General features: G+C 53.3%; 1 protein-coding gene across 3 annotated transcripts in view; it reads left to right on the forward strand.

Moving 5' to 3' along the window:
* Macrod1 (mono-ADP ribosylhydrolase 1) overlaps positions 1-22107 on the forward strand; it is a 162195-nt gene that overhangs the window by 1978 nt on the left and 138110 nt on the right. For all 3 annotated transcript variants that reach the window (XM_029566356.1, XM_008838970.3, XM_008838969.3), the window contains exons 2-3: positions 10781-10882; positions 11696-11812. In XM_029566356.1, the coding sequence (XP_029422216.1) occupies positions 10781-10882; positions 11696-11812 (219 nt within the window). The remainder of the gene's footprint in view (positions 1-10780; positions 10883-11695; positions 11813-22107) is intronic.

The following is a 22107-nucleotide window of genomic DNA, read 5'->3' on the forward strand; positions in this document are numbered from 1 at the left end:
TGTGTGCTCTCTCTCTCTGCCCAGCTGGGAGTTGTGGTCATTCATACAGCGTGGTGTGTGTGTGTGTGTGTGTGTGTGTGTGTGTGTGTGTGTGTGTGTGTGGTGTGGTGTGGTGTGCAGGCTCTTGTCGATCCTCACCTTCCACCTTGTTTGGGACAGAGTCTCTTCACTTAGTCCAGGCTAGCTGACTCTTGAAATTCTGGAGAGTCTCCTATCTCCCATTTCCCCAGTGCTACTGCATCTGGCTTTTGCACGGGTTCTGGGGATGGAACTCAGGCTCAGGTCACCACATTTGCCCAACAAGCACTTTTACCCTGAGCCATCTCCCCAATTCCTGATGCAGCAAGTTTGTATGGTATGCCTGGTGTGGGGCCAGCACTGTGCCAGGACTCAGCATTGAGTGAATAGGTGGGGATCTGCCTTCCAGGAGCTTGCACACTAAAGGGGGAGACTGTGTCACCATAGTGCTATGTCCCTGTGGGTGCTATGAAGAAACTGTGGTGGCCAGGGCCACCTAAGCTGGCTGGGAAAGGACTCCAGGCTCAAGGGGCAGAACTAGATTGTGGGAAGGTGGTCCCATTGCAACCAACTGCAGTCTCTGTGCCCCAGAAACCCCTTAAGTGTTAAGGCCCCTCCGCTGCTGTGACAGTGGCTGGCAGGTGAGACAGGGTCTCACATGCTTTAGTTACCTAGTGCTATGGAAGGTTACCCCATTCCTTCGTGACTTGGGGTACCGGGCATGCTGTCTCCAGGTCTCTGAGAGTGACAATGTGGGGGTGGCTTAGCTCAGCAGGAGAGGCGCTGTTTCTGGCCCAGAATTACTCACAAGGTGGATTGGGGACCCATTTGGGGGGTGAGCATTGCTCACAGCGTACTGAGACACAGGGCCAAAGTGGAAGTCACAGGGACTTTTTCTGTGTGTGAGAGAGTGAGACAGGGTCTCATTATGTAGCCCTGGCTGGCCTGAAACTTGCTGTGTAACCCAGGCTGACCTGTACTCACTCTGAAGCCTATTTGTATACATTCTGACAGTTGATGCTTCTTTACTGCTGTGTAGTACTCTGTCATATGAATGTACCATAGTTTATATACCCATTCTTCTGCAGATGGGCATTTGAGTTTCTTGTGCATAAAGTTGCAAACTCACAAGAGACTGAGGTATAGGCCAGAAGGCTAATGTGTAGTTCAGGGTGGAGAAATATAATAGCAGTGAGTGAGCTAAGGCCTAGCCTTAGGACTGCTCAGTGTCACAAGTTCTCATCCAGGGTACTGACTGAGTGATTGGAGGCTCAGTCTTCATGCTGATTTATGTATTGCTCTGACTATGATACTGAGCAGAAACAAGTTAAGGGAAGAAGAGGAAAGATTCATTTTGGCTCATGGTTGTAGACAGTATCAGTGTGCCAGGACCAGGAGGGTACGGCAAAGCGGCTAGGTCATGGTGTCATGGTGGTGGTCCACACCCGTGAGCCCAGCACTCGGGAAGTAGAGGCAGGAGATTACTATGAGTTTGAAACCAACCTGGGCTACATAGCAAGGACCATGTGAGTGCTTCCTGGTAGGACTCTGTCTCAAACAAAATCAAATTCATTGTGGTGGCAGGAGTGAGGGTGCCGAGAGTGAGGCAGGCGCTAGGGTCCTGCTGTGACCTGCAGAAGCCCACCCCTGGTCATCTACTGCCAGCCAGGCCTTGCTGCCCCAAGAAGAGTGCCACCAGCTGGGGACCAAGTATTCAAAACCATAATCTCATGGTAATCACTGGAGGGCAGGTGGGGCCGCAGGAGGCAGGAGGCAGGAGGCAAGCGCTAGTGTTTGGGAATGGCTCAGCCCTCTCAGTGGAGATGGTCCCCGTGTTGCTTTGTGTTTGCTATGTCTCCTGTGACCCAGCTAGAGAGGCCCTGCTGGATAGGATCCTTTCCTTTTCCACCTCCAAGCTGACTGACTGCTCAATTCTTTGGGTACATTTGCCCTCTGGATAAGGGCAGCCAGCCAGGCTGAATCCCCTGGTCAAAAGCTTGCAGGCTTTTTATTTTCTGTTTTGTTTTTGAGACAAAGTCTCATGTAGTCCAGGCTGGCCCCTAACTTGCTGTGTAGCTGAGGGTGACTTTGGACTCCTAATCCTCTTGCCTCCACCTTCCAAGTGCTGAGATTATAGGTGTGTACCACCATGCCTGATTTATATGATGGTAGGGGTTAAATCCAGGGCTTTGTGCATGCTAGGCAAGCCTTCCACCAACTGAGCTCTAGCCTCAGCCTTTCTCTTTTCCTTCTTTCTTTTTCTTTCTTTCTTTCTTTCTTTCTTTCTTTCTTTCTTTCTTTCTTTCTTTCTTTCTTTCTTTCTTTCTTTCTTTCTTTCTTTCTTTTTCTCACTCTCATTTTGGGAGTTGAGACAGAGTCTCCCTGTAGGCCCAGGCATGTAGACTAGGCTGGCCTCAATCTCACAGAGATCCCCCTGCCTCTGCCTCCTGAGTGCTGGAATTAAAGGCATGCACCATCATGCCCAGCTCTTTCTTCTTTTGAAATGGCCTCATGTATCCCAGGCTGACCTCAAACTCCCTATGTAGTTAAAGATGACTTTGAACTCCTGATCCTGCAACTTCCATCTCCATGTGCTGTGCCATGCAGACTTTTTGGAAGCCTTCTGCAGAATCTGAGTTTGCTAGTTAATTTCTCTAATTTAAGGCCCTTGGCTCTGGGGTGCCTCATTGTCCCTTTCCCACCATAGGGCCTGTTTAGAAGACTGGAAATTGTAACACTGACAGGCAGGTGACATGAAGGAACCCAAGATGGCATCATCGGGAACCTTGGGCTCTGTCACTAGCCTTGGCTTATCATCCCACCCCACACTGGGGCACAGCTGTGTACTGAAGAGAGGAAGACATTGGTGCCTTCAGACATCTGCCAGCCCTGTCCTCTACTGCCTGTGTCCTGGGTTTCAAGGAGTCGCTGCTCCTGGGGGGCGGCGAGCACAGGTGATTAATGCCACCATAGCTACACGCTCCTGTGTTCAGATGTGCAGCCTTATCAGCGGTACCCAGCTGCTGTTCTCCAGACTTGGAGCCCCCTCGGCGCCCAGCCTGTCCTCACATCTCTGAACAGTGTCTTGCAAAGTGCCATAAAGGCACTTCTTAAAACACATCATTGAATTCCCGTTTGCCTGGTGCGCTTTATGACCCTGGCAGAGCCTGCTTCCTCCTCTCTGGCTTTCATGCCCTAGAGCTGCTGGAAGCTTGGTCCAGGGTCAAGCCTCCCCATCAAAGTTTACTGCAAACATCTTTTCACACCACCTGTCTCAGTGAGCGGTGAAATGCTCTTGCCTCTTCAAAAATGAAAGAGAATGAAAATGCATGTTTTACATCTTTTATCAAAAAATAAAACTCACTTGAGCTTTAAGTCTGCATCTGTCCTCTTGGCAGAAGGAGGAGGGGAGTAGGAAGGAGGGGGTCTGGGAGGTGGCCCGGAAAGATGAAGCTGGAGTGGCCATGTATGGACTTTGGGGCAGAGAAACACCCCAGGCCTGTATAAGTCAGGATCAGGTGTGGCCTTCAGCTCCTCAGAGACCTGCCAGGGCGTAACCTTGTTTGGAGATGGAGACACTGTGCTGGCCTGATGGCCTGTTCGTTTGTGTCTTATATAGTCCAGGCTGGCTTTGACCCTCAAACCTCTACCTCCTGAGTGCTGGGATTACAGGTGTGTGCTACCACACCTGGTTGATAAGGTAGTAGCCTCCTGTATGATAGCAAGCGCTCCCCCAACTGAGCCACATCCCTGGTCCTGGTCCTGGTTTGTTTTGATCCTAGTGGGTAGGAGGCAGGTTACTGGGTTTTGTTTTGCTTTTGTTTTTAATTTTCTATGATATCTATTTAATGGTGTGTGTGTGTGTGTGTGTGTGTGTGTGTGTGTGCATGCGCGCGTGCATGCGTGCATGTGGTATGCCATGGTGTGCACATGAAAGTCAGAGAATGACTTGGAAGAGTCAGTTTCTCCTTCTACCATATGGGCCCCGGAGATCAAACTTAGGTCTTTGGGCTTCATGGCAAGGGCCTTCACTTCCTTAGCCATCTTACCAGCAGTCATTTTTACTTAAAATACTTTATTTCTTGGGGGGGGGTCATTTTGAAAGAGGGTCTCCCTGTAGCCCCAGCTGGGGCGTGTGCCACCATGACTGGCCTTCCCAGCAGCCTTTTTTTTTTTTAAAAAAAATATTTATTTAGGCTGGGCGTGGTGGTGCACGCCTTTAGTCCCAGCACTCTGGAGGCAGAGGCAGGCGGATCTCTGTGAGTTCAAGGCCAGCCTGATCTCCATAGTGAGTTCCAGGACAGTTGGGGCTGCAGGGAGACCCTGTCTCAAAAAGACAAAAGAAAAAAATTAGTTAGTTATTTAGTTATTTTTTGACGTGTATGAGTGTTGCCTGCATGTATGTAAGGGCACCCATGTCATTCAATGCCCTTGGAGGTCAGAAGAGAGCATCAGATTCCCCTGGAACTGGAATTATAGACAGGTGAGTCCATAATTGTGGACTTTGTGGGTGGTGGGTCCTCTGCAAGAGCACTCAGTGCTCTTAACCTATGAGCCATCTCTCCAGCACCCCCCACCACCCCTTTTTTAAAATTTAAAGACAGGGTCTTATGTAACCCAGGCTGGCCTTGAACTTACTATGTAGCCAAGGATGGTCTTGAACTCCTGATCCTCCTACTTCCACCTCAAGTGCTGGGATTATAGGTGTGTTCCACCATACCCAGTCATGCTGGTCCTTTGAGATTGTGCATTTGGGGGCCAGCACTGACAGAGACAGGCTGACAGATGACCCCAAGGTCAACATAGGGACTAATGGCAGAGGCAGGGTACAGCTGGTTCACAGTGGGGCTCCTGTGCCTGGGGAAGCAGTGCTGTTTGGACTTCATTGGAGAGAGTGGGCCATATGGGCTGTGGCACTTAGATCACCAGCGGTCCTGGAGGACAGCCCTATTCCCAGTTCCTTTCACCTGTGTGCAACAAAGGCTGGATCACTCTAGGGAAGTTGCATCTGTGCAATGTGTCTGCCAGGGACCTGAGGTGTCCTTGGGCACCAGGACTCGGTCCATGAAGTGCCTGGGTTGGTTCTGAGTGTGTCAGCAGCACTGTGGTGAGTGTCACTACTGGCTCCAGGTCCAGCTTGCTGTGAGCACTCACATTTAGGTGTGTCAAGAAGGCTCAGGATGTCGTTGGTTGTGATTGTACAGATGACCAAAATGGGGACCTGAGTAATGGCGGAAGCCACCTGCCCTGTTCTCCACCTGGGAAGTGCGGTCTCCCCCCATACTGGGTCCTGTTTGGTTTTGCTCCCCAGAGCTGCATCTTGTGCTGCAATCCTACACAGTGTTCCTTCCTTTCTTTTTCCTTTGTTTTCAGCTGGAACTGGGGGTTTGACCTAGGGCCTCACACATGCCAATCAAATGGACTACCACTAAGCTAATATTCCCAGCTCTACACAAATTTTGATGCCTCTTTCTCATGGACCTTCAGAGTCCTGGTGCCAGAGAGAGTTGACCTCCTCTCTGTTCTAGAGGTGGATTCTGAGGGTCAGGCTTTAACTTGTCCTTGAACAGGTTGGGAGCCAAAGTAGATTGACAACCCAGGAGCCTTCTCTCCACCCCTCTGTGCCCTGCCTTTGTTCTCTACTCAGGCTGCTTTAGGTACCCCCACATCACCCCCTCAATGCTCCCTCTTGCTCCAAGGCTTCTACAGAGGCTGGACCTCTCTCCTGCTCTCCTGGCCAACTCACCCCCAGACATCAGGTCTCAGCTTTTTATTGAGTCATCCTGTGCTGCCCATGGATGCACACACATGCTGTGCACTGTGCTAGTAAATAGGATTGAGCCCCAGATGGATCTTACTGGCTAAGATCCAGTAAGAAATACATGTAAACCAAGGCAGGCCCTTGTGATTCTCCATGGGGTAGTAGGGAAGGGAGGGGAGGGGACAGTGAGGAGGGGACTTGACTAGTATCCCAGGTCAGCAGATGCAGAGACTCCAGGCGGGAGGCCACCTAGGGATCTGAGGAGCAGGGTGATAAATGGCCAGGTGGATGAGGGTGTAGTCAGCAGGTTAGGTTGGGAGATGGGGGGTGTTGTCATAAGGCCTGCTCATGGTGTGGTGATGCCTTTGGGGTTGAGCTTAGTCTCACCCACAGGAGGGGTGGGATGGGCTTTACATTCTCCTGGACTCCCAGGAACAAAGGATAAGGGCTGGGGTACCTGCCTTAAGGACCTCAACTAGGAGTTGGGGGCTTGGTGTCTGGGGTGTCATGGGGATAAATCTAAAAGGCTTGGAGGGTATGGAGGCTAGATGAAGGAAAGGGAAAGACCCTAGGTTTGGAAACAGAGGAGTGGAGGGCCAGCCAGATCCACCAGAGCGGGAAGGAAGGACTCCTTTCTGTGTTGCTTGTGGACTGAGGGATGAGAGCCAAGCTGTGGGACTGCTCTGCAGAGCCTGGTAGGAGGTGCCAACCCCTCCAGGGGTCCCTAGGTTTGAGTCTATGGAGTTGCTTGTGGACTGAGGGATGAGAGCCAAGCTGTGGGACTGCTCTGCAGAGCCTGGTAGGAGGTGCCAACCCCTCCAGGGGTCCCTAGGTTTGAGTCTATGGAGTTGCTTGTGGACTGAGGGATGAGAGCCAAGCTGTGGGACTGCTCTGCAGAGCCTGGTAGGAGGTGCCAACCCCTCCAGGGGTCCCTAGGTTTGAGTCTATGGAGTTGATGTGGAAGAAGCTCCAGAGAGGACACACTGGACAGGATGTGTGTGTGTGTGTGTGTGTGTGTGTGTGTGTGTGTGTGTGTGTGTAGGGGGCAGTCAGTATAGTCTCAGTCCACAGACAGGACCTTGGCCTTTGTGTGTTTGTGTGTGTCTGTGTCTGTGTCTGTGTCTGTGTCTGTGTGTGTAAAGGGGGCAGCCAGGATAGTCTCAGTGCATGGACAGGACCTTGGCCTTGACCTTGATCTTGATCTTGTTGGAGAAAGGTTGCAGGGCTTCCTGGGGAGCATGGGCAGAGGCTGCAAGCAACAGAGGAGCAGCCATAAATGTGGGGTCCGGGAGGTGGTGGTGTGGGGAGGTGGGGGGATAGCAGGACGGTGTGTTCTCAAAGAAGGTGAGCCAGCCACCCAGACAGCCTCCCAGTGATGAAGGACCTTCATGCCCAGTGACCTGAGGGAGGGAGGAGGAGGTGGCGCAGGTGGTGGCGTTCCGGCTTGGTGGAGGAGAAGGGGCTGGAGTGGGAGAGGGAGAGTGGGGAAGCAGCCAGCTGCTGAACAGCCAGGAGAGAGAGATGCTAGGGGGAGAGCACTTTAGAGGGAACCTCCCGCTGGGCAATGAGCTACAGCTCCTGGGGACAGACCAGAACAGTTGGGGTCATTTCCTTCCAGAAACTTTGTTGGTCTGTCTCCCTCTTCTTGGTCAGACCCCAGGACCTCACCTTGCCTGTCACCCCCAGACTTGGTTCACAGAGCCGGGCTTCCCCTGAGCTGTTCTGTTCCATCTTTGCCTTCCCTCTGCTGTGCACTACACAAGCCCCGCCCACCTCTCATTTGGCACAGGTAGTGGATGTCTGTTTCATACCAAGAGGACAGCCTAGGCTCAGAGGACACTTTAGCTCCTCCCAACCAGTGCCAAACCCCATATAAAGAAGAGGGCCTTTGGGTGGGGCCAGGGGCTGCCGGTAAAGTGTCTGGTGGGGTTAGGTGTCAGAGAGGGGAGGGCTGTGAGCTGAGGGGTGCTGAGATGGAGGATCCCACTCCCACAGGGATGCCCTTTGCTCCTACAGGGATGCCCTTTGCTCCTTAAAATGGGGCCTGGTGGCAAAGACCTTTACTCCCAGCTGCTCGGGAGGCTGAGGCAGGGTGATTGCAAGTTCAAGGCCAGCCTAGATTACAAGTGAGTTCAAGGCCATCTTGGGCAACTTAGTTGACATCCTGTTTCAAAATAAAGATGTAAAAAGTGGCAGAGCGCTTGCCTATGATGCAGAAAGTCCTAGGTTCAGTCCCCAGTTCCTTGGGAGAATAATTAAAAAAATTTAAAGAATGAAATGTCACACTAGGGGACAGTCTCAAAACCCTTACCTCTGAAAGCATTTTTAGTTCGATTATGTTGCCCCTGGGATGCAGTTAGTCTTTAACAGCTTCTAAGACGCCAGAGAAGGTCAGCCCAGCCCCGTTTCTCTTTGGCACTGTATCTCAGAATGTGACTGGCTGGATCATGTGGTGTTTGCATCCTCCTGGTGTCCCCAGCTGGATGGTAGATTGGAGGGGCCCCTGGGTCTTCCTTGTTCCACGAATCCCCAGCACCAAGTGTAGGATGTGTGTGGCCTGGTAACACTGTGGAAGGGCTGGAAAGTGGCTGCCAGGGGTGTGCCTATGGCTTGAGTTGAGCTTGAAGCAGTGTGTGTGTGTGTGTGTGTGTGTGTGTGTGTGTGTGTGTGTGTGTGTGTGTGTGGTCTGGCTTTTAAAAATTAAGTTTTAAAATTCTATTATGTATGAATACTTTGCCTGCATGTATGTGAGTGCACCTGTGCCATGGAAGCCAGAAGAGGGTATCTGAGCCCCTGGAACTGGAGCTAAGGATGGGTGTTAGCTACCATGTGGGTACTGAGATCCAAACCCACTCTTACCTGCTGAGCCATCTCTCCAGCCCCAGGTCACTAGCCCCTACTGATGGCTTAAAGCATGGTATTCAGCTGGGTTTTTCTGTGATGTCATCCAGTGCTTCAGCATCCTTGAGATACTGGACTAGTGCTACCTGTGGACAGATGAGGCTGTGGACTTCGATGGACCAAATGACTTTGGCAATGGGAAGGGCACTTGTGGGGGAACCTGTCTGCCTCAAGCACTTGCTGCTCAGAGCCATTCCCATAGAAGCTTCCAGGAGCCAGCCCTTCTGCCTGCAGCTTCTATAACTGCTCTCTTCTTCCTGTCTACCTCCTCTTCCTCTTCCTCTTGCTGTTTATATGTAGTCCACGATAACTACCTCAAACTGAAAATTTAAAAAAAAATTTTTTTTTTTTTTTGGTCTTTTTGAGACAGGGTCTAGCTGGCCTGGAACTTGCTATGTAGACTAGGCTGGCCCTGATCTCACAGAGATCCAACTACCTCCACCTCCCAAGTGCTGGGGTTAAAGGTGTGTGCCACCATGTCTGGCTCATGTTTTTTAAAGACATTTTTATTTATGTGTATGTGTGAGTATGTGTGTATGTCATATGTGTGCAGATGCCAAGCAGAAGTGAGAAGAGGGTATTGGATCTCTTGGAGCTGGAGTTACAGGACGGTTCATAGCGGCCATGTGGGTGCTGGGAATTGAACCTGGGTCCTCTGCAAGAGCAGTTAGTGCTCTTAACTGCTGAGCCATCTTTCCAGCCCCAAAATTTACTTTTATTTTTGTCTTTTTGAGACAGGGTCTCCCTGTAGCCTCAGCTGGAACTCACTGTGTAGACTAGGCTGGCCTTGAACTCACAGAGATCCGCTTGCCTCTGCCTCCTGAGTGCTGGCATAAAAAGTGTGGATCACCATGCCTGGCCTATAACCTCAAACTATTAATCATCCTCTCAGCCTCCCAAGTTCTGGTATTGCTAGTAGCATCACCACATCTGGTTTGACGCCTACTTTTTTTTTTTTTTTTAATTTTGAGTCAGGGTCTCATATAGCCCAGGCTAGACTTGAACTCAATAGGTAGTCAAGGATGACCTTGAACTTCTGATCCTCCTGCCTCTACCTCCTAGCTAGGACTATGGGTGTGCGCCACTCTTGTTTTTGCAGTGCGGGGCGGGCACGGGATGACAGACACGGGACGGACACCACGACGACACGGCAGCCAGGGCTTTCTGCATACTAGGCAAGCACTTTACTAGCTGATCCACGTCCTCAGTCCCTGCTCCTACCTATTTTCTAATGCTGTTCGGGTTCCTTCATGTGGCTTTTGCTCTGTGCTGTCTCAGCTCTGGTTGGCCATGTGGGCTGCTCCTTTGGAGCGGACAAGGCTGAGCCCAGCCTGAGTGCGGAGATAGCCTCAGGCCAGAAGGGGGAGCCCGTGAGCCATGAGCCTGGAAGGAGCTGAGGTGGCCTGATAGGCTCACTTGCAAGGGCAGGCCTGTCACAGGGCAGGGTTGCAGTTGGGGGAACAGCCTGGCACACGCAGAGTCCGTGAGTTGGCAGGGGTCTGGTTCCCACTCACCAGTTGTGTGACCCTAGGCTGCCTTCCAAACCCCTGCTGCCTCTTGTGTAAAAATGGGGACATTTGCCTGCAGGCTGTACACAGCCCCTGAACAAACATGGGAGCTAGAGCTGGCGAGATGCTGCAGCAGGCACCAGATCTGCTGCCATCTGTGTCTTTGAGGATGCTTGTCCTGCTGTCAAAGACACCGTGACTGATAAGGACTGAGTGCCACTGGTCTGCTTGGCTTAGCATGAGTTTGTTCTGCAAGGGGCGTCTTACCCCCTCTACAGATGGAGAAAGGAAGGAGCCAGAAAGATGTGCCAGTGCCAGGAAGTATCCACAATGAATTCTGAACTAGAATCTGCAGTGTCTGAGTCCTTTAGCTTCCCTGGGCCTCAGTTTCCCCTCCTGAACAAGAGAACAGGACAGTGTGTTCTGGGGTCTACAGTGACTTTATGTCTAAAAATCCATGGGAAGGATGGCTGGGAGGACTGGGTTGCACCCCTGGACTCTGCAGAATTCCACAAGAGGAAGAGAGCTGGGTAGTGACCCCTCTTTCCCCTGACCACACTGACTTTCCTTCCTGCCTGCCCCACCCCCACAGCCTTTCTGAAGGGCCTGAGTGACAAGCAGAGGGAGGAACACTACTTCTGCCGAGACTTCATCCGCCTGAAGAAGATCCCCACATGGAAGGAGACAGCAAAAGGTAGACCCTGCTCCCAGGGAATGGCGGGAGGCTCCTGCAGACCATGGCTTGGGAAGATCCATGAGGAACATCCAGCTGCACGGATTGAGCGCTCCCTAAGAGCTTTGCATGGGTCACTTCGTTGAATTATTAACACAGCCTAAGACCAGTTCAGTTTTGATCTGCATGACAGCATTGGGAAGCCAGCTCTAGGCCTTGGGTAACTTGGTGTGGGGAGCTGAGACTTGAAAGCCATCTGAGTTCCTGGGCCTTGTTAAGTGCAGACATGGTGATCCATGACCCCAGACAAGCCACAGAGCCCACCTCAGCCTCATTTTCCATATCTGTAAAATGGTCTGTGTGAAGGCAGGTGTGGTGACTCATTCCTACTGTCTCAGCACTTGGGAAATAGAGGCAGATGGATGAAGAGTTTGAAGACCAGTCTTGGGTATGTATCAAGTTTGAGGCCAGCCTGGGCTACATGAGACCTGCCTTTAAGCACTTGGGAGGTAAAGGCAGCCTGGTCTACATAGTGAGTTCAAGGACAGCTGGGGCTACAGGGAGACCCTGTCTCAAAAAGACAAAAAAAAAAAAAAAAAAAAAAAAAAAAAGAAACAGAAAAAAAATATGACATCACTGAACCTTCCCAGAGTGTTATTGTTAAAGGTCCAGGGAGGCCTCATGTGCATATGCAGGGTGGGATGTCTTCATCGGCATCAGTGGTCACTCTCCTTTAGGCTCTCTCTAAGTAGGGCTGGGCCTGGCCCATGCACTCTGGCTGGATCACAGTGCACTGAAGGGCCCTGTGCAATCCTTTGGCCCTGCCTGTTTCAGGGGTGTCCGTGAAGGTGGAGGATCCCAAGTACAAAAAGGACAAGCAGCTGAATGAGAAAATCTCCCTGTTCCGTGGGGACATCACCAAGCTGGAGGTGGATGCCATCGTCAACGCTGGTAAGTGACTGATCTGTGCCAGAGACTTGGGGGGCCACTTTGTCATGTTTGCCTTGGCCAGCACGCTGTGCCAGGCACGAGTGGGCGACACCTGGCTCCAGAGAGGCTCCAGCAGCGGGTGTGGATGGCCTGCTGGCGCCATGGGAGCCCAGTGTGGTGGCTATTTGGGCCGCTCTTCCTTGGAAACCCTGACCTGCCTTGTTGGGGGCGGGGGAGGCACCTCGCTCTGCCAAGCTGCCTACTTGCAGCTCTGAGGCCCATTAGCAGCAGAGAAGGGGGAGAGCTTGGCTGGAACGGTGCCACGCTACCCTGCCAGGGAGGTGGAGGCCAGCGCTGTCTGTCTCCATCCTGGGGGATGTGGAGGGGTGCAGCTGTTTTCCATCCCTCTGCCTGCCTTGCCCTGCCTCCACACCTGACCAGGTGAGGGAGCACATGCAGGGAAGGGTGGGCCTGGAGAGGTCCCTTGCAGCCCCTGGCAGCCCTCCAGTGCCTGAGATGGAGCTGCTCAGCTTCCTGCGTACGTTCTCCGTTCTTCCCGTTGCTGGCTTGGCAGTTTATTGTGATGAGCCGAGCCAAGGTGGCTGCTTCTCTCAGGGAGGGAGGAAAGGGAAGGCGGTGGTTGTCTGGCTGAGGTCAAGAGGCTCTGGGAAAGGACTCTGGAATGTTCAGGAATGGGTGTCCAGGGAGATCAGGTTGAGCACGCGTGTGGGAGCTTCCTGGAATGAGGTCAGATGGTGGCTGAGTCCTAACCCCTCCTCTGCCCCTCCCAATCAGTAGGAGCTGTTCAAGGCATCAGAGGTATCTCTTTTCATTTTTACTTTTATTTTATGTGTATGAGTGTTTTGCCTGCTTGTATGTAACTACACCACATACATGCAAAAAGGCTAGAAGAGGGTGTCAGATCCCCTGGAACTGGCTGTTAGCCATCATGTGGGTGCTGAGAACTGAACCCAGGTCCTCTGAAGAACCACCAGTGCTCTTAACCGCTGAACTATCTCTCCAGCCCCAGGTGCCTCTTTCTTGGACCCTGTAAACATGAGGGTGGAGCCCCTGCATAGAACTGACTCAGAGGGAAACCTGTCATACTAGATCCCCTTCCCTGTGTAGCACCTCGGAGCTTCTGGGACTCCTCTCTCCTTCATACTTGCAGCAGTTCTGCCTGACCCCAGTGCTGACAGGGAAGTAGGTCCCTCTGACCCCAGCGCTGACAGGGAAGTAGGTCCCTCTGACCCCAGCGCTGACAGGGAAGTAGGTCCCTCTGACCCCAGCGCTGACGGGGAAGTAGGTCCCTCTGACCCCAGTGCTGACGGGGAAGTAGGTCCCTCTGACCCCAGCGCTGATGGGGAAGTAGGTCCCTCTGGCCCCAGTGCTGACATGGGAAGTAGGTCCCTCTGGCCCCAGTGCTGACATGGGAAGTAGGTCCCTCTGGCCCCAGCGCTGACGGGGGAGTAGGTTCCTCTGGCCCCAGCGCTGATGGGGAAGTAGGTCCCTCTGGCCCCAGCGCTGACGGGGAAGTAGGTCCCTCTGGGCTTTGAAGATTATCAATGTTGCTTTGGTCTCCCTTGGTCTCTGGCTTTGCAGGACCCCACAGAGGAGACTGCTCACTCTGCCCTGAACTCTCTCGTTTGTGGTCTGGGTGGCATTTCTGGTAGTGGCTCTGGTCTGTGTGTCTTTTCTCAAGTGTTTGCAGTGGCATATAGTGCAGTGCCCCCTAACCCCCACCCCGTGCTGCCCATTTCAAGCACACAGAGGATGAATGGCATTCAAGGGGGTGGTGCCACTTGGAGTGGCCAGTGAACGGAGCAGAGGGAGCTTGGGTTTCTGTTGATGCTTCTGTGTGACTCCCTAGAGCACCTGGCACGGGATGAATGGCAGGGAGGGCTACAAGGCCATCTAGGTTGCTGCGTGCATCCATGGTAAGAGTGTCATTATCTAGCTGGGCATTGTGGTGTATGCCTTTAATCCCAGCACTCGCGAGACAGGTGGATCTCTGTAAGTTCAAGGCCAGCCTGGTCTACATAGGGAGTTCCAGACCAGCTGGGGCTACAGGGAGACCCTGGCTCAAAAAAAGGCAAAAAAAAAAAGAGTGTCATTATCTGTCCTAGGAGGGGCTTCAGTGACCCAGGGTCCTCAGGAAGGTCCTTGGGCCTCCTTGCCCTGGCACCTGGTCCTGCCAGTCACTTCTAGGGGTGTGGGAGGCACCTTGTTGGTCTTTGAGCTGTAAAATCGCTAAGGGAGGAACAGGCATCTGGCCCACAAGCCCCTGCACATCCTGGCTGGTGGGCAAACATGGGTACATGGACTAAGGTGGGTGTCGGGGGTTCACAGAGCAGGACAGGGCTCTGGAGGCCGGGACATGTGGCCAATGGATCAGCCTGAGTGGGACGCAGCAGCCTGTAGTCTCTTTCTCACTGAAGAGCACTCCAGTGTCAGCTGAGCTGGATGCCCCAGGCTGGTGGCTCTGTTGGCCCAGCTTCCCCTGGGTCTTTGCATCTCCTGTCTCTGTCAGACCTCTTTCTGTAGCTGTACATGGGGATGGTGGAAAGCTACTCATTGGGTTGCTGGGGACACAGGAGGTAGGAATGATGCTCACTCAGGTACTCAGTACTTGTACCAACCCTAAGTGCCAGCCCTGTCTCAACAAGAACTTGGTGCCTCCTGTGGAGGAATAGCTGTCCCTCCCCTGCTTGCCTCAGTGGGCCCAACGTCTCTTGGTGTGTTTTCTTGAGATTTCTGTTTTCTAGAAAGAGGCTCAGGTGGGACTTAGAACCCTCCTAGCACATCGGCAGTGGCTGAAGCAGGCCCTGTACACTGGGATCCCACCCAGAGCCTGTGTCTATCTGGTTGTTCAGAGTGGTTCTCAGTGGCTGTCCGTCCGTCCGAGTCGTGTCGTCTCCCCGCCTCCTTTGGGCCCTGGCTCCACCCCCCTCGACATTGCCCACCAGGGGGCAGCAGAGATTACAGTTCTGAGGAGCCCATAAATCAGCCTTTATTAGCGAAATAAAAGTCACAAGCAACACGGGGCTTTTCGGGCAGCATAAATCTGTGTCCAAGCCTCACGAAACCCATATGTGCTTAATTCATATGTAAAGTTTCAAGCAGGAAGAGAATCCGTGTCCATTAAATTCTATTTGACTTGATTATAATCATTAGCCGTGAATAATTGCTTCTCTGTGCCGACCGCAGAGCCACCACAATAGGCGGGAGAAGAGAGCGATTATCTCGGGGTGGGAATTTTTAAATTTTTATTTTTGAAGCCAGGGGTAGTGTTGGCCTGTGGGTATTTGGTGGCCTGTAGAGCACAGTGTGGGTTGGAAGAAGCTGGGGTCTTGAAGTCCAGCCAGAGCTTCTGGATTGTGGGATTGTGTACGTGCGTGCATGGGTGTGTATGTGTGTCCTCATTTCTTAGTTTGTTCCTCTTTCTAGATGGGGAGGGGTGTCATCTTGGGCATCACTCCAGCTTCTGGGACAGAGGAGAGGGATGCAGGGGGAGCCAGAGAGGGCCTGTGAGGCAACAGAGAGGTCTGGACCCCTACCCCCATCCCGAGAAGGTGGACTTGGGGGCAGACTCTAGCTAGGTTGTAGACATCTCTGTCACTTGGTATAGGACTCATGCTTGGAGAGGGTGGGGTCAGTGCCCTCCCTGCCTCTTCCTCTCTTCTTCCCAATGGCCACCTGGCACTTTGAAGACCAGAACTGATTTTAACCCCTCCTTACTGGTATGTGCAATGTGATTGGCGTGTGATGATAATGGTGGTGGTAGTAGTGGTGGTGGTGTGTATGTGTGTGTGTGATACGGATGTATGATGTGTGGCAGGAGGGACAGAGAACGGAAAGGGAAATGTCTGAGTGGTGAGTGGTAGATGAGGTCATGGGACAGGCGAAACCCACTGAGCCTCCCTGCCACGGCTCCACAGGCTGGTGGCCAAGGCCACATGCTAGGGCAAGGCCCAGGAGAGTCTCAGTCTCTTGCCATCTGTGCTGGCCATGGCTCCTGCCAGTGGGGACATACCATATCCATCTTAATTAAACTGGACTGCCACACTAGTGAGAGAAGCTAGGGGGCCCCTGTGGCCATCCCACTTCCAGCATTGGAAAGTCTTGGGACAGTGCCTATCTCTCCAGTTTGCCCTCTGACTAACCACCAGGGCTGTGTCTAAGGGAGAGCTCAGGTCTAGAGGTCTCCAATTGGGGTGGGGTGGGGCTAGTATAGCTTTGGGAGTCTTTGTGTCTTCTCTTAGCCTCAGGGGCATGACCTTGGCTGGCCACCTCCATGTCTAGCTGGGCAGCATGATGTCCATGGGTCCTTGTTCCTGAGATGGCCAAGTTTCAACCAGGAAGTCTGGGCACAAAGACCCTCATTGTTGGCCAACCTCAGGGTCTAGCAGCCCGACTTCAGCCCCCAGGGGTCATCCTGGGCAGGGCAGAGGTAAATGGCGCATTTGTGTGGAGATGCACTCTCAGGACAGCAGGTGTGTTGGGGGCACTGAGGCCTGGCTGATGGGATCCCCATATTGCTGCCAACACCTCTCAGCTCTCAGGTCCTCATCTGAAAAATGCCATCGCCCTCAGCCCCAAGTGGTGTGGGAGTGAGGATGACACATGTTTAGGCCTGACACACAGGGGGCCCCAGTAAATTAGTCCTGGGGAAGTCAGGAGCAAGAGCGGCTAAGTAGAATGTAATGTGACACAGCGCCGGGAGGGTGGTTTGAATAAAGTTGTGTGTAATGCCACTGGGACCAATTAATTCTGCAAGGAGGTGGCGGGAGGCTAGGCGGGTCGTGGAGGCCTTTGAGGGGCCCAGGCTCAAGGGCCCGGCCTTGAAGAAGGGTGAGAAGCCATGTCTCACAGCGACAAGCCAGCCTCTCGGGAGACTTTTAAGCCGCTTATTTATTTAAAATAAGGCATGAGTGGCACTCTGCTTCCTTAAGTCCTGGGGCTTTGATTTGTGAGACTCTGCCAGCCTCTCATCCCCAGGTCCCCACAGCCCTTGCTTCATCCCTTCATCCTGCCCTGAAGGACATGGAGGGGAGCAGGCGGAGACACCAAGTGCCAGCGGCCACCAGAGCCCTGCACCCCGCCCTGCCTTGGCTGGAGCTGGTGATTTAGAGACCGCCTTGATGGACTAGCAAGCAGGGGGCCGCAGGGACGCAGACTGCCTGGTGGGAAGTGATCTGACGCTAAACTGTCGCCGTAAATCGCTTTATCTGTCACTTCAGATTTAAATGTGTTTGCTGAGGCTTGCCGGCCGCCGACAAGCAGAAATGCTCCGCAGTGGCAGGGGCGACATTGGCCAGAACAGAGCCAGGGAGGCCACAGTGGCCCTCTGCACCCCAGGCTTGTTAGCTGCAGCTACAGGGCTTGGTCCTGGACTGGTGGCCTCCCCCTCCTCCCCCCTCCTTCCTCATCTTCCTCCTTCTACTCCTTGCCCCCCCTTCTTTCCCATCCTCTTCTTCACCCTCCAGCTCCATCTTCTCCCTCCTCTTTCCCCCTTCCTCTCCCTCCCCTTCCTCCTCTTCTCTCTTCCCCTTTCTCCTCTCCTTTCTTTCTTTCTCTTCCTGAAGTCTTCTCATTCTCTTCCTGGCTTCTCCCCCCTCTTCCTCTCCTCTTCATCTTCTTCCTCCTCCCCCTCCTCCTCCTGCTGCTACCATACTTGTGGGAGGACAATTGTTTTCCCACCTTGAGTACTCTCAGCCACTGGGGCAATCTCATACCTCCTGAGAGGCAGGGGGACAGTTACCCCATGCTGGAGATCAAACCAGGTTGTGACTGAGCAGGAATCAGACTCTTAACCTTCTGTTTATCCAGTAAACACAACTGGAGGGCCAACTTGATGTTAGGGGTGGGGGTGGGACACAATCTCCAGGTCCAAAGAATGGCTGAGACTTGTGAATGAAGGACCAAGTGTTGAGGGAGTAGAGTCCTGCTGGTGGGGGTGACCAGACAATCTGGAAGGCTGCCTGGAGGAGGATTTGAGTCACAGTAGGGGATGAGTGGGAACTTGGCAAAGCCCTTCTAGGGGTTGAGAGGGAGAATGTTGGCTGGGAGGGGCCATGGGTGGGACAATGTGAGTTCTGGAAGGGGGGGTTGGACTGTCCTGCAGCCAGGTCCTGAGGTTGGGAACTGCTGTGAATCTGGGCTATTGTGTGGAGAACCGGCAGGAATGGGGAGGAGGGTAAGGATGGGCAGGAGCACACTCAGGGGCAGGTCTCTCTCCACACCTGGGCTGCATTCATGCTTTGTGCTAGGGCTCCTGTGCCATGTCAGCCACTCTGTCCCAAAGGGGAAACTGAGGCTCAGAGGTGTGAAGCAGCACAGAGTCCAACAGCATGGCTGTTGGTCGCGGAGCTGGGTCAGGAGGTTTGCCAGAGCCTCTGGATGGGTGGGAACACCTCTACTTTGTCCTCTCTTACTCTTGGTGAAAAACTGTGTTTTCTTGAGATTTGTCTCATGCAGCTCAGGCTAATCTTCCTGTTTCTCCTGTCTCCACCTCCCAAGTGCTGGAATTATAGGCATGTAACACCATGCCTGGTTTATGGGGTGCTGGAGACCCAACCCATGGTCTCATTCATGCTAGGCAAGTCCTTTACCAACTGAGCTACATCCTCAGTCTTTAGAATAGGTGTGTCAGTCTTTGCTGCCAAGAAGCTGAGAGTGGATGATGAGTGAGCAGATGCTTATCGTAGGGACCAACATTTGTATCCACCTTGGGTTCACTGGCCCCGTGTGGCCTGGTAAGGCCTCTTGTATAGCCCTCCGCCCCTGCCCCCCATTTTACAGATGAAGAGACAGAGGATCACAGCTAAGAGTCAGAGCCAGGAACCAAACCCTCATCTTTGGCACTGGGGTTTAAAGGGACACAGCCAGCTTTGGTTTTTCACCAGCACCCACTGGGTGCACCCTGGTGTGGGGGGCAGGACAGGTCAGGGAGGCCAGTCAGGTGTCCTGGGGTCCAGTCAGCCCCTCTCCCCATGTTAAGAAGTACCGAGATGCCTGATGCCACCAGGCCTACATATCCTCTGCCTTGGGAAGAGCGTGGCTCATTTCCACAAGGTCGAGCTGTGGTTACATAGATTTATAAATGATGGATCCCTGTTGAATTATTGAGGCTTCCTCCGGGGCCTTCAAGGCTCGGTCCAGTGAGCTGAGCTTGACTGGTGGATGGGACTCAGAGGGACCCTACAAGGTTCTTCCACCTCCAGTTCTGTCAAGTTCTCCACATGGGTTAGTGTCCCCCAGAGGGCACAAGGGGAGGACCACCAGCTGTCCTGGCTCTTAGCGAATAAAAGTGATCAGTGCTTCCTTTTGAGAGCTGGCTGGAGGCAGGAATATTGCATAAACTGGCTCTGGGACCCCCTCTGCTCCAGCACCCTTGCCACCTTACCCTCTGGGCTGGAAGGGGTCCCCTGGTTTCCTAGATGTGTACAGTGGTCCTATAGGAAGACAAGAGAGTACTTAGAGCCCAGAGAGGGATGGTGAACTGTTCAGGGTCACACAGCAGGAAAGTGGCAAAGCAGAACCTCCAACCCAGGCCTCCTGCCTCCTAGCTCTGGACTATCAGGAAACTTAGGACAGAAAACCCTTATGAGGGGGCTGTTGCTCACCCATGCCGAGTGGCCCGAGTGCATTGTGCCCTGTGCTTCCTGTCCTTGAGGCCACCTGGACTCCGTGCCTGCACCTGTGCAGCTGCCTGTGTCACCAATGTGCTGTCCTGACCACTGAGCTGAGGAGGCCCAAGCTTATGGGAATGTGTGTGTTTTGAAATTAATAGAGACTATTAAATTGGTAGAGCATGGAAAGGGCTGGAACTGCAGCCTTTGGCGCGATTCCTGGAGTGTTTTGCTAGTGCCTCAGCGTAGGCTGCGGGGAGGCTGTGCTCACCTGTCCACCACATGGGTCCTCTGCATTCTAGGGGACCAAGGACCTGGCCTTGGCAGCCAGGGGCACCCTTCCACAGGGACCACCATCCTCTATCCTTCCTTTCAGTAGCCAGTCAGTGAAGACAGAGATGCCTGGGGGTTTGTTGAACTGAATCTTCTCTCCAGTGTCCTAGGATGAGCTCCAACACACTCCAGATCCTAACTTGGCTTTCCTGAGTGGGTTTTCAGGCCTAGTCAGAATTAACTAATCTAGATTCAGGGCCTGGCTCTTCCCTCCTGTGCTATCTAATGTGGAGACTCTATAGTGGGAGCTGGAGTCCTGGGTAAAGGCCCCAGCTTCACTGTGTACTGACTGTGTGACCTTGGGCAAGTGACTTTACCCTTTCCAAGCCTGTTTTCTTGTGTACAAGAGGCGGATGAAAGCACCATAGTATTTGTCCCTAATCTGTGAGTTTGAACGATGTCCCCTGCAAAGTGTCCAACAGTGTTAGACAGGAAGCACAGCTCTTCCTTTTCCTGTTGTGTTGCCTCCCTGTCATCGTGGTTGCCCAGTCTCTGGAGGGAGGCCTGGCCAGGCCAGCTGAACCAGATTCCATCAGCCACTGCTGTTCTGTACCCAGCACAGTTGGGATAGGCTTGTGGTTTCTTCATTTCCCAAGTAGACAGGGGGCGCCTTCTTGTTTTCTCTGAGGGGAAACTGAGTCACTGGCTGGACCCAGGGTGGCTGAGGGGATGGCCCCATCCTGAACCCCTTGCCCTTGTAGAGTGAGGGTTTCCTGGCTTTAGGGGCCCAGGGTGAGCAGACTGGGTCCCTTCCCACTGCCATCCGTGTACAGGGTGGGGGGGGTAGTGTGCCTGAGCTCATGGGAACAGCCCCTGAGGGTGCAGGTGGGCAGTGGGAGGTGGACAGAACAGGGGACATCCCCAGGGAAGCTGTGTGAAGCGGGCTTGACTGCATCTGCTGAGGCTGGAGCTGGCAGAGTAGAAGCTGCCCAAGCCTGCCCTCCCCACCATGCAGCCTTCAGGCCCCCAGGGCTGCCTGCACTTCACCAGTGGATTCTGCAAATTCCCGGTCCTGCTGCCCTACTAGGAGGCTATCACCTCTTATAGGGTGCAGTTGTCTCTGAGGCTGTCACCCTAGGCCTAGGTCTCCAGGGTAGGGGCTGGTTAGCCTTGCATGCCTGCTGTGTGTGACCTAGGCTGCCCATAACTCAGACTGCCATGCTGGGGTCTGGCTCCAACAGCAGCTCCTCAAACCCCTTCCTTCTCTGGTCTTCATTTCCCACAGGGTCTCAGTGGTGTTCAAAGGGAAGAGTACATTCTAGTCATGGTGCCCAGTGTCCTAGGGGGTCACACACAGCAACTGGGGGTATCAGTGAGTGGTTCACTCCCCACTCAACAGACCAGAGACACGCCCACCATACACACACACAGGGGCAGGTCTGAGGATTATGTAGCTCGTTTGTGGAAAAGTGAGTCGTGGGTGCCCATCTTTTGTGGGGTGCCCAGGCTGCTTGAATAGAGGAGACTTGGAGTGGCTTGGAAGTGTAGGACACAGTGATCCTCTAGGGCTTGGGATCCTTTGGTGGAGGCAGGCTCCCCTGGGCACCATGTGGGGACGCCTGCTCTCTACTCACAGTAGGCAGGCTAGAGGATGTGCTGTTTGTCAGTCCCAGGGATCGAACCTGGTCCCTTGTGCATGCTAAGCAAGCACTCTATTCCCTGCATCCCTTTAGACAGAGTCTAGATAAGCTGCCCAGGCTGGCATTGAACATGCTTTGTAGACCAGGAATGCCTTTGAACTTGTGATCCTCCTGCCTCAGTCTCCCTGAATGCTTAGATTGTAGGCATGCAGCAAGTGGGGCTTGAGACATGCTATTAATATCTGTGTAGGACTGTCAGGAGAGGAAGCTGATGAGGACGGCAGGGGAGGATGGTGGCGGGGTTGTTGTATAGCAGCTGTGGCAGGGCGGGTGGGTTCAGCTGAGGGGTGCTTTGATGCCCATCCCCCTGCTATGATACTGTCTAAACACCACCCCTTCCCAGCGGCAACAAGGGGCCCTTGAACAGCAACAGCATCCCCACTCAATCTCCTCCCCGCTGCCTCCTCCCTCTCTGGACATTGTAATTGCCATCAAAATGGGAGCGCTGGGGTGGCTCATGGGAGAGAGTGCAGGCTGTCAGCTGTCCCCTGCCAGCAGGGCCCGAGACTGTTTGATTATTGCCGCCTGGCTGTATTTCACTTATGGTTTAAACATCATCAAACGCCACATCCTTTTTGAGAAGCGAGGGCTACCTTGCTGCGGATGTTGAAGGGAAACAGGAACATTAAAATCCATGAAGCAAATGGCCCAGAATTGACATTTGCGACAACGGGAGTTCTGCAGTGTGGCCTGTCACAGGAGCTAAATCCCA

Source organism: Nannospalax galili, unplaced genomic scaffold (genome assembly GCF_000622305.1).
Source record: "Nannospalax galili isolate Female #2095 unplaced genomic scaffold, S.galili_v1.0 scaffold1659, whole genome shotgun sequence".
NCBI classification, from domain to species: Eukaryota; Metazoa; Chordata; class Mammalia; order Rodentia; family Spalacidae; genus Nannospalax; species Nannospalax galili.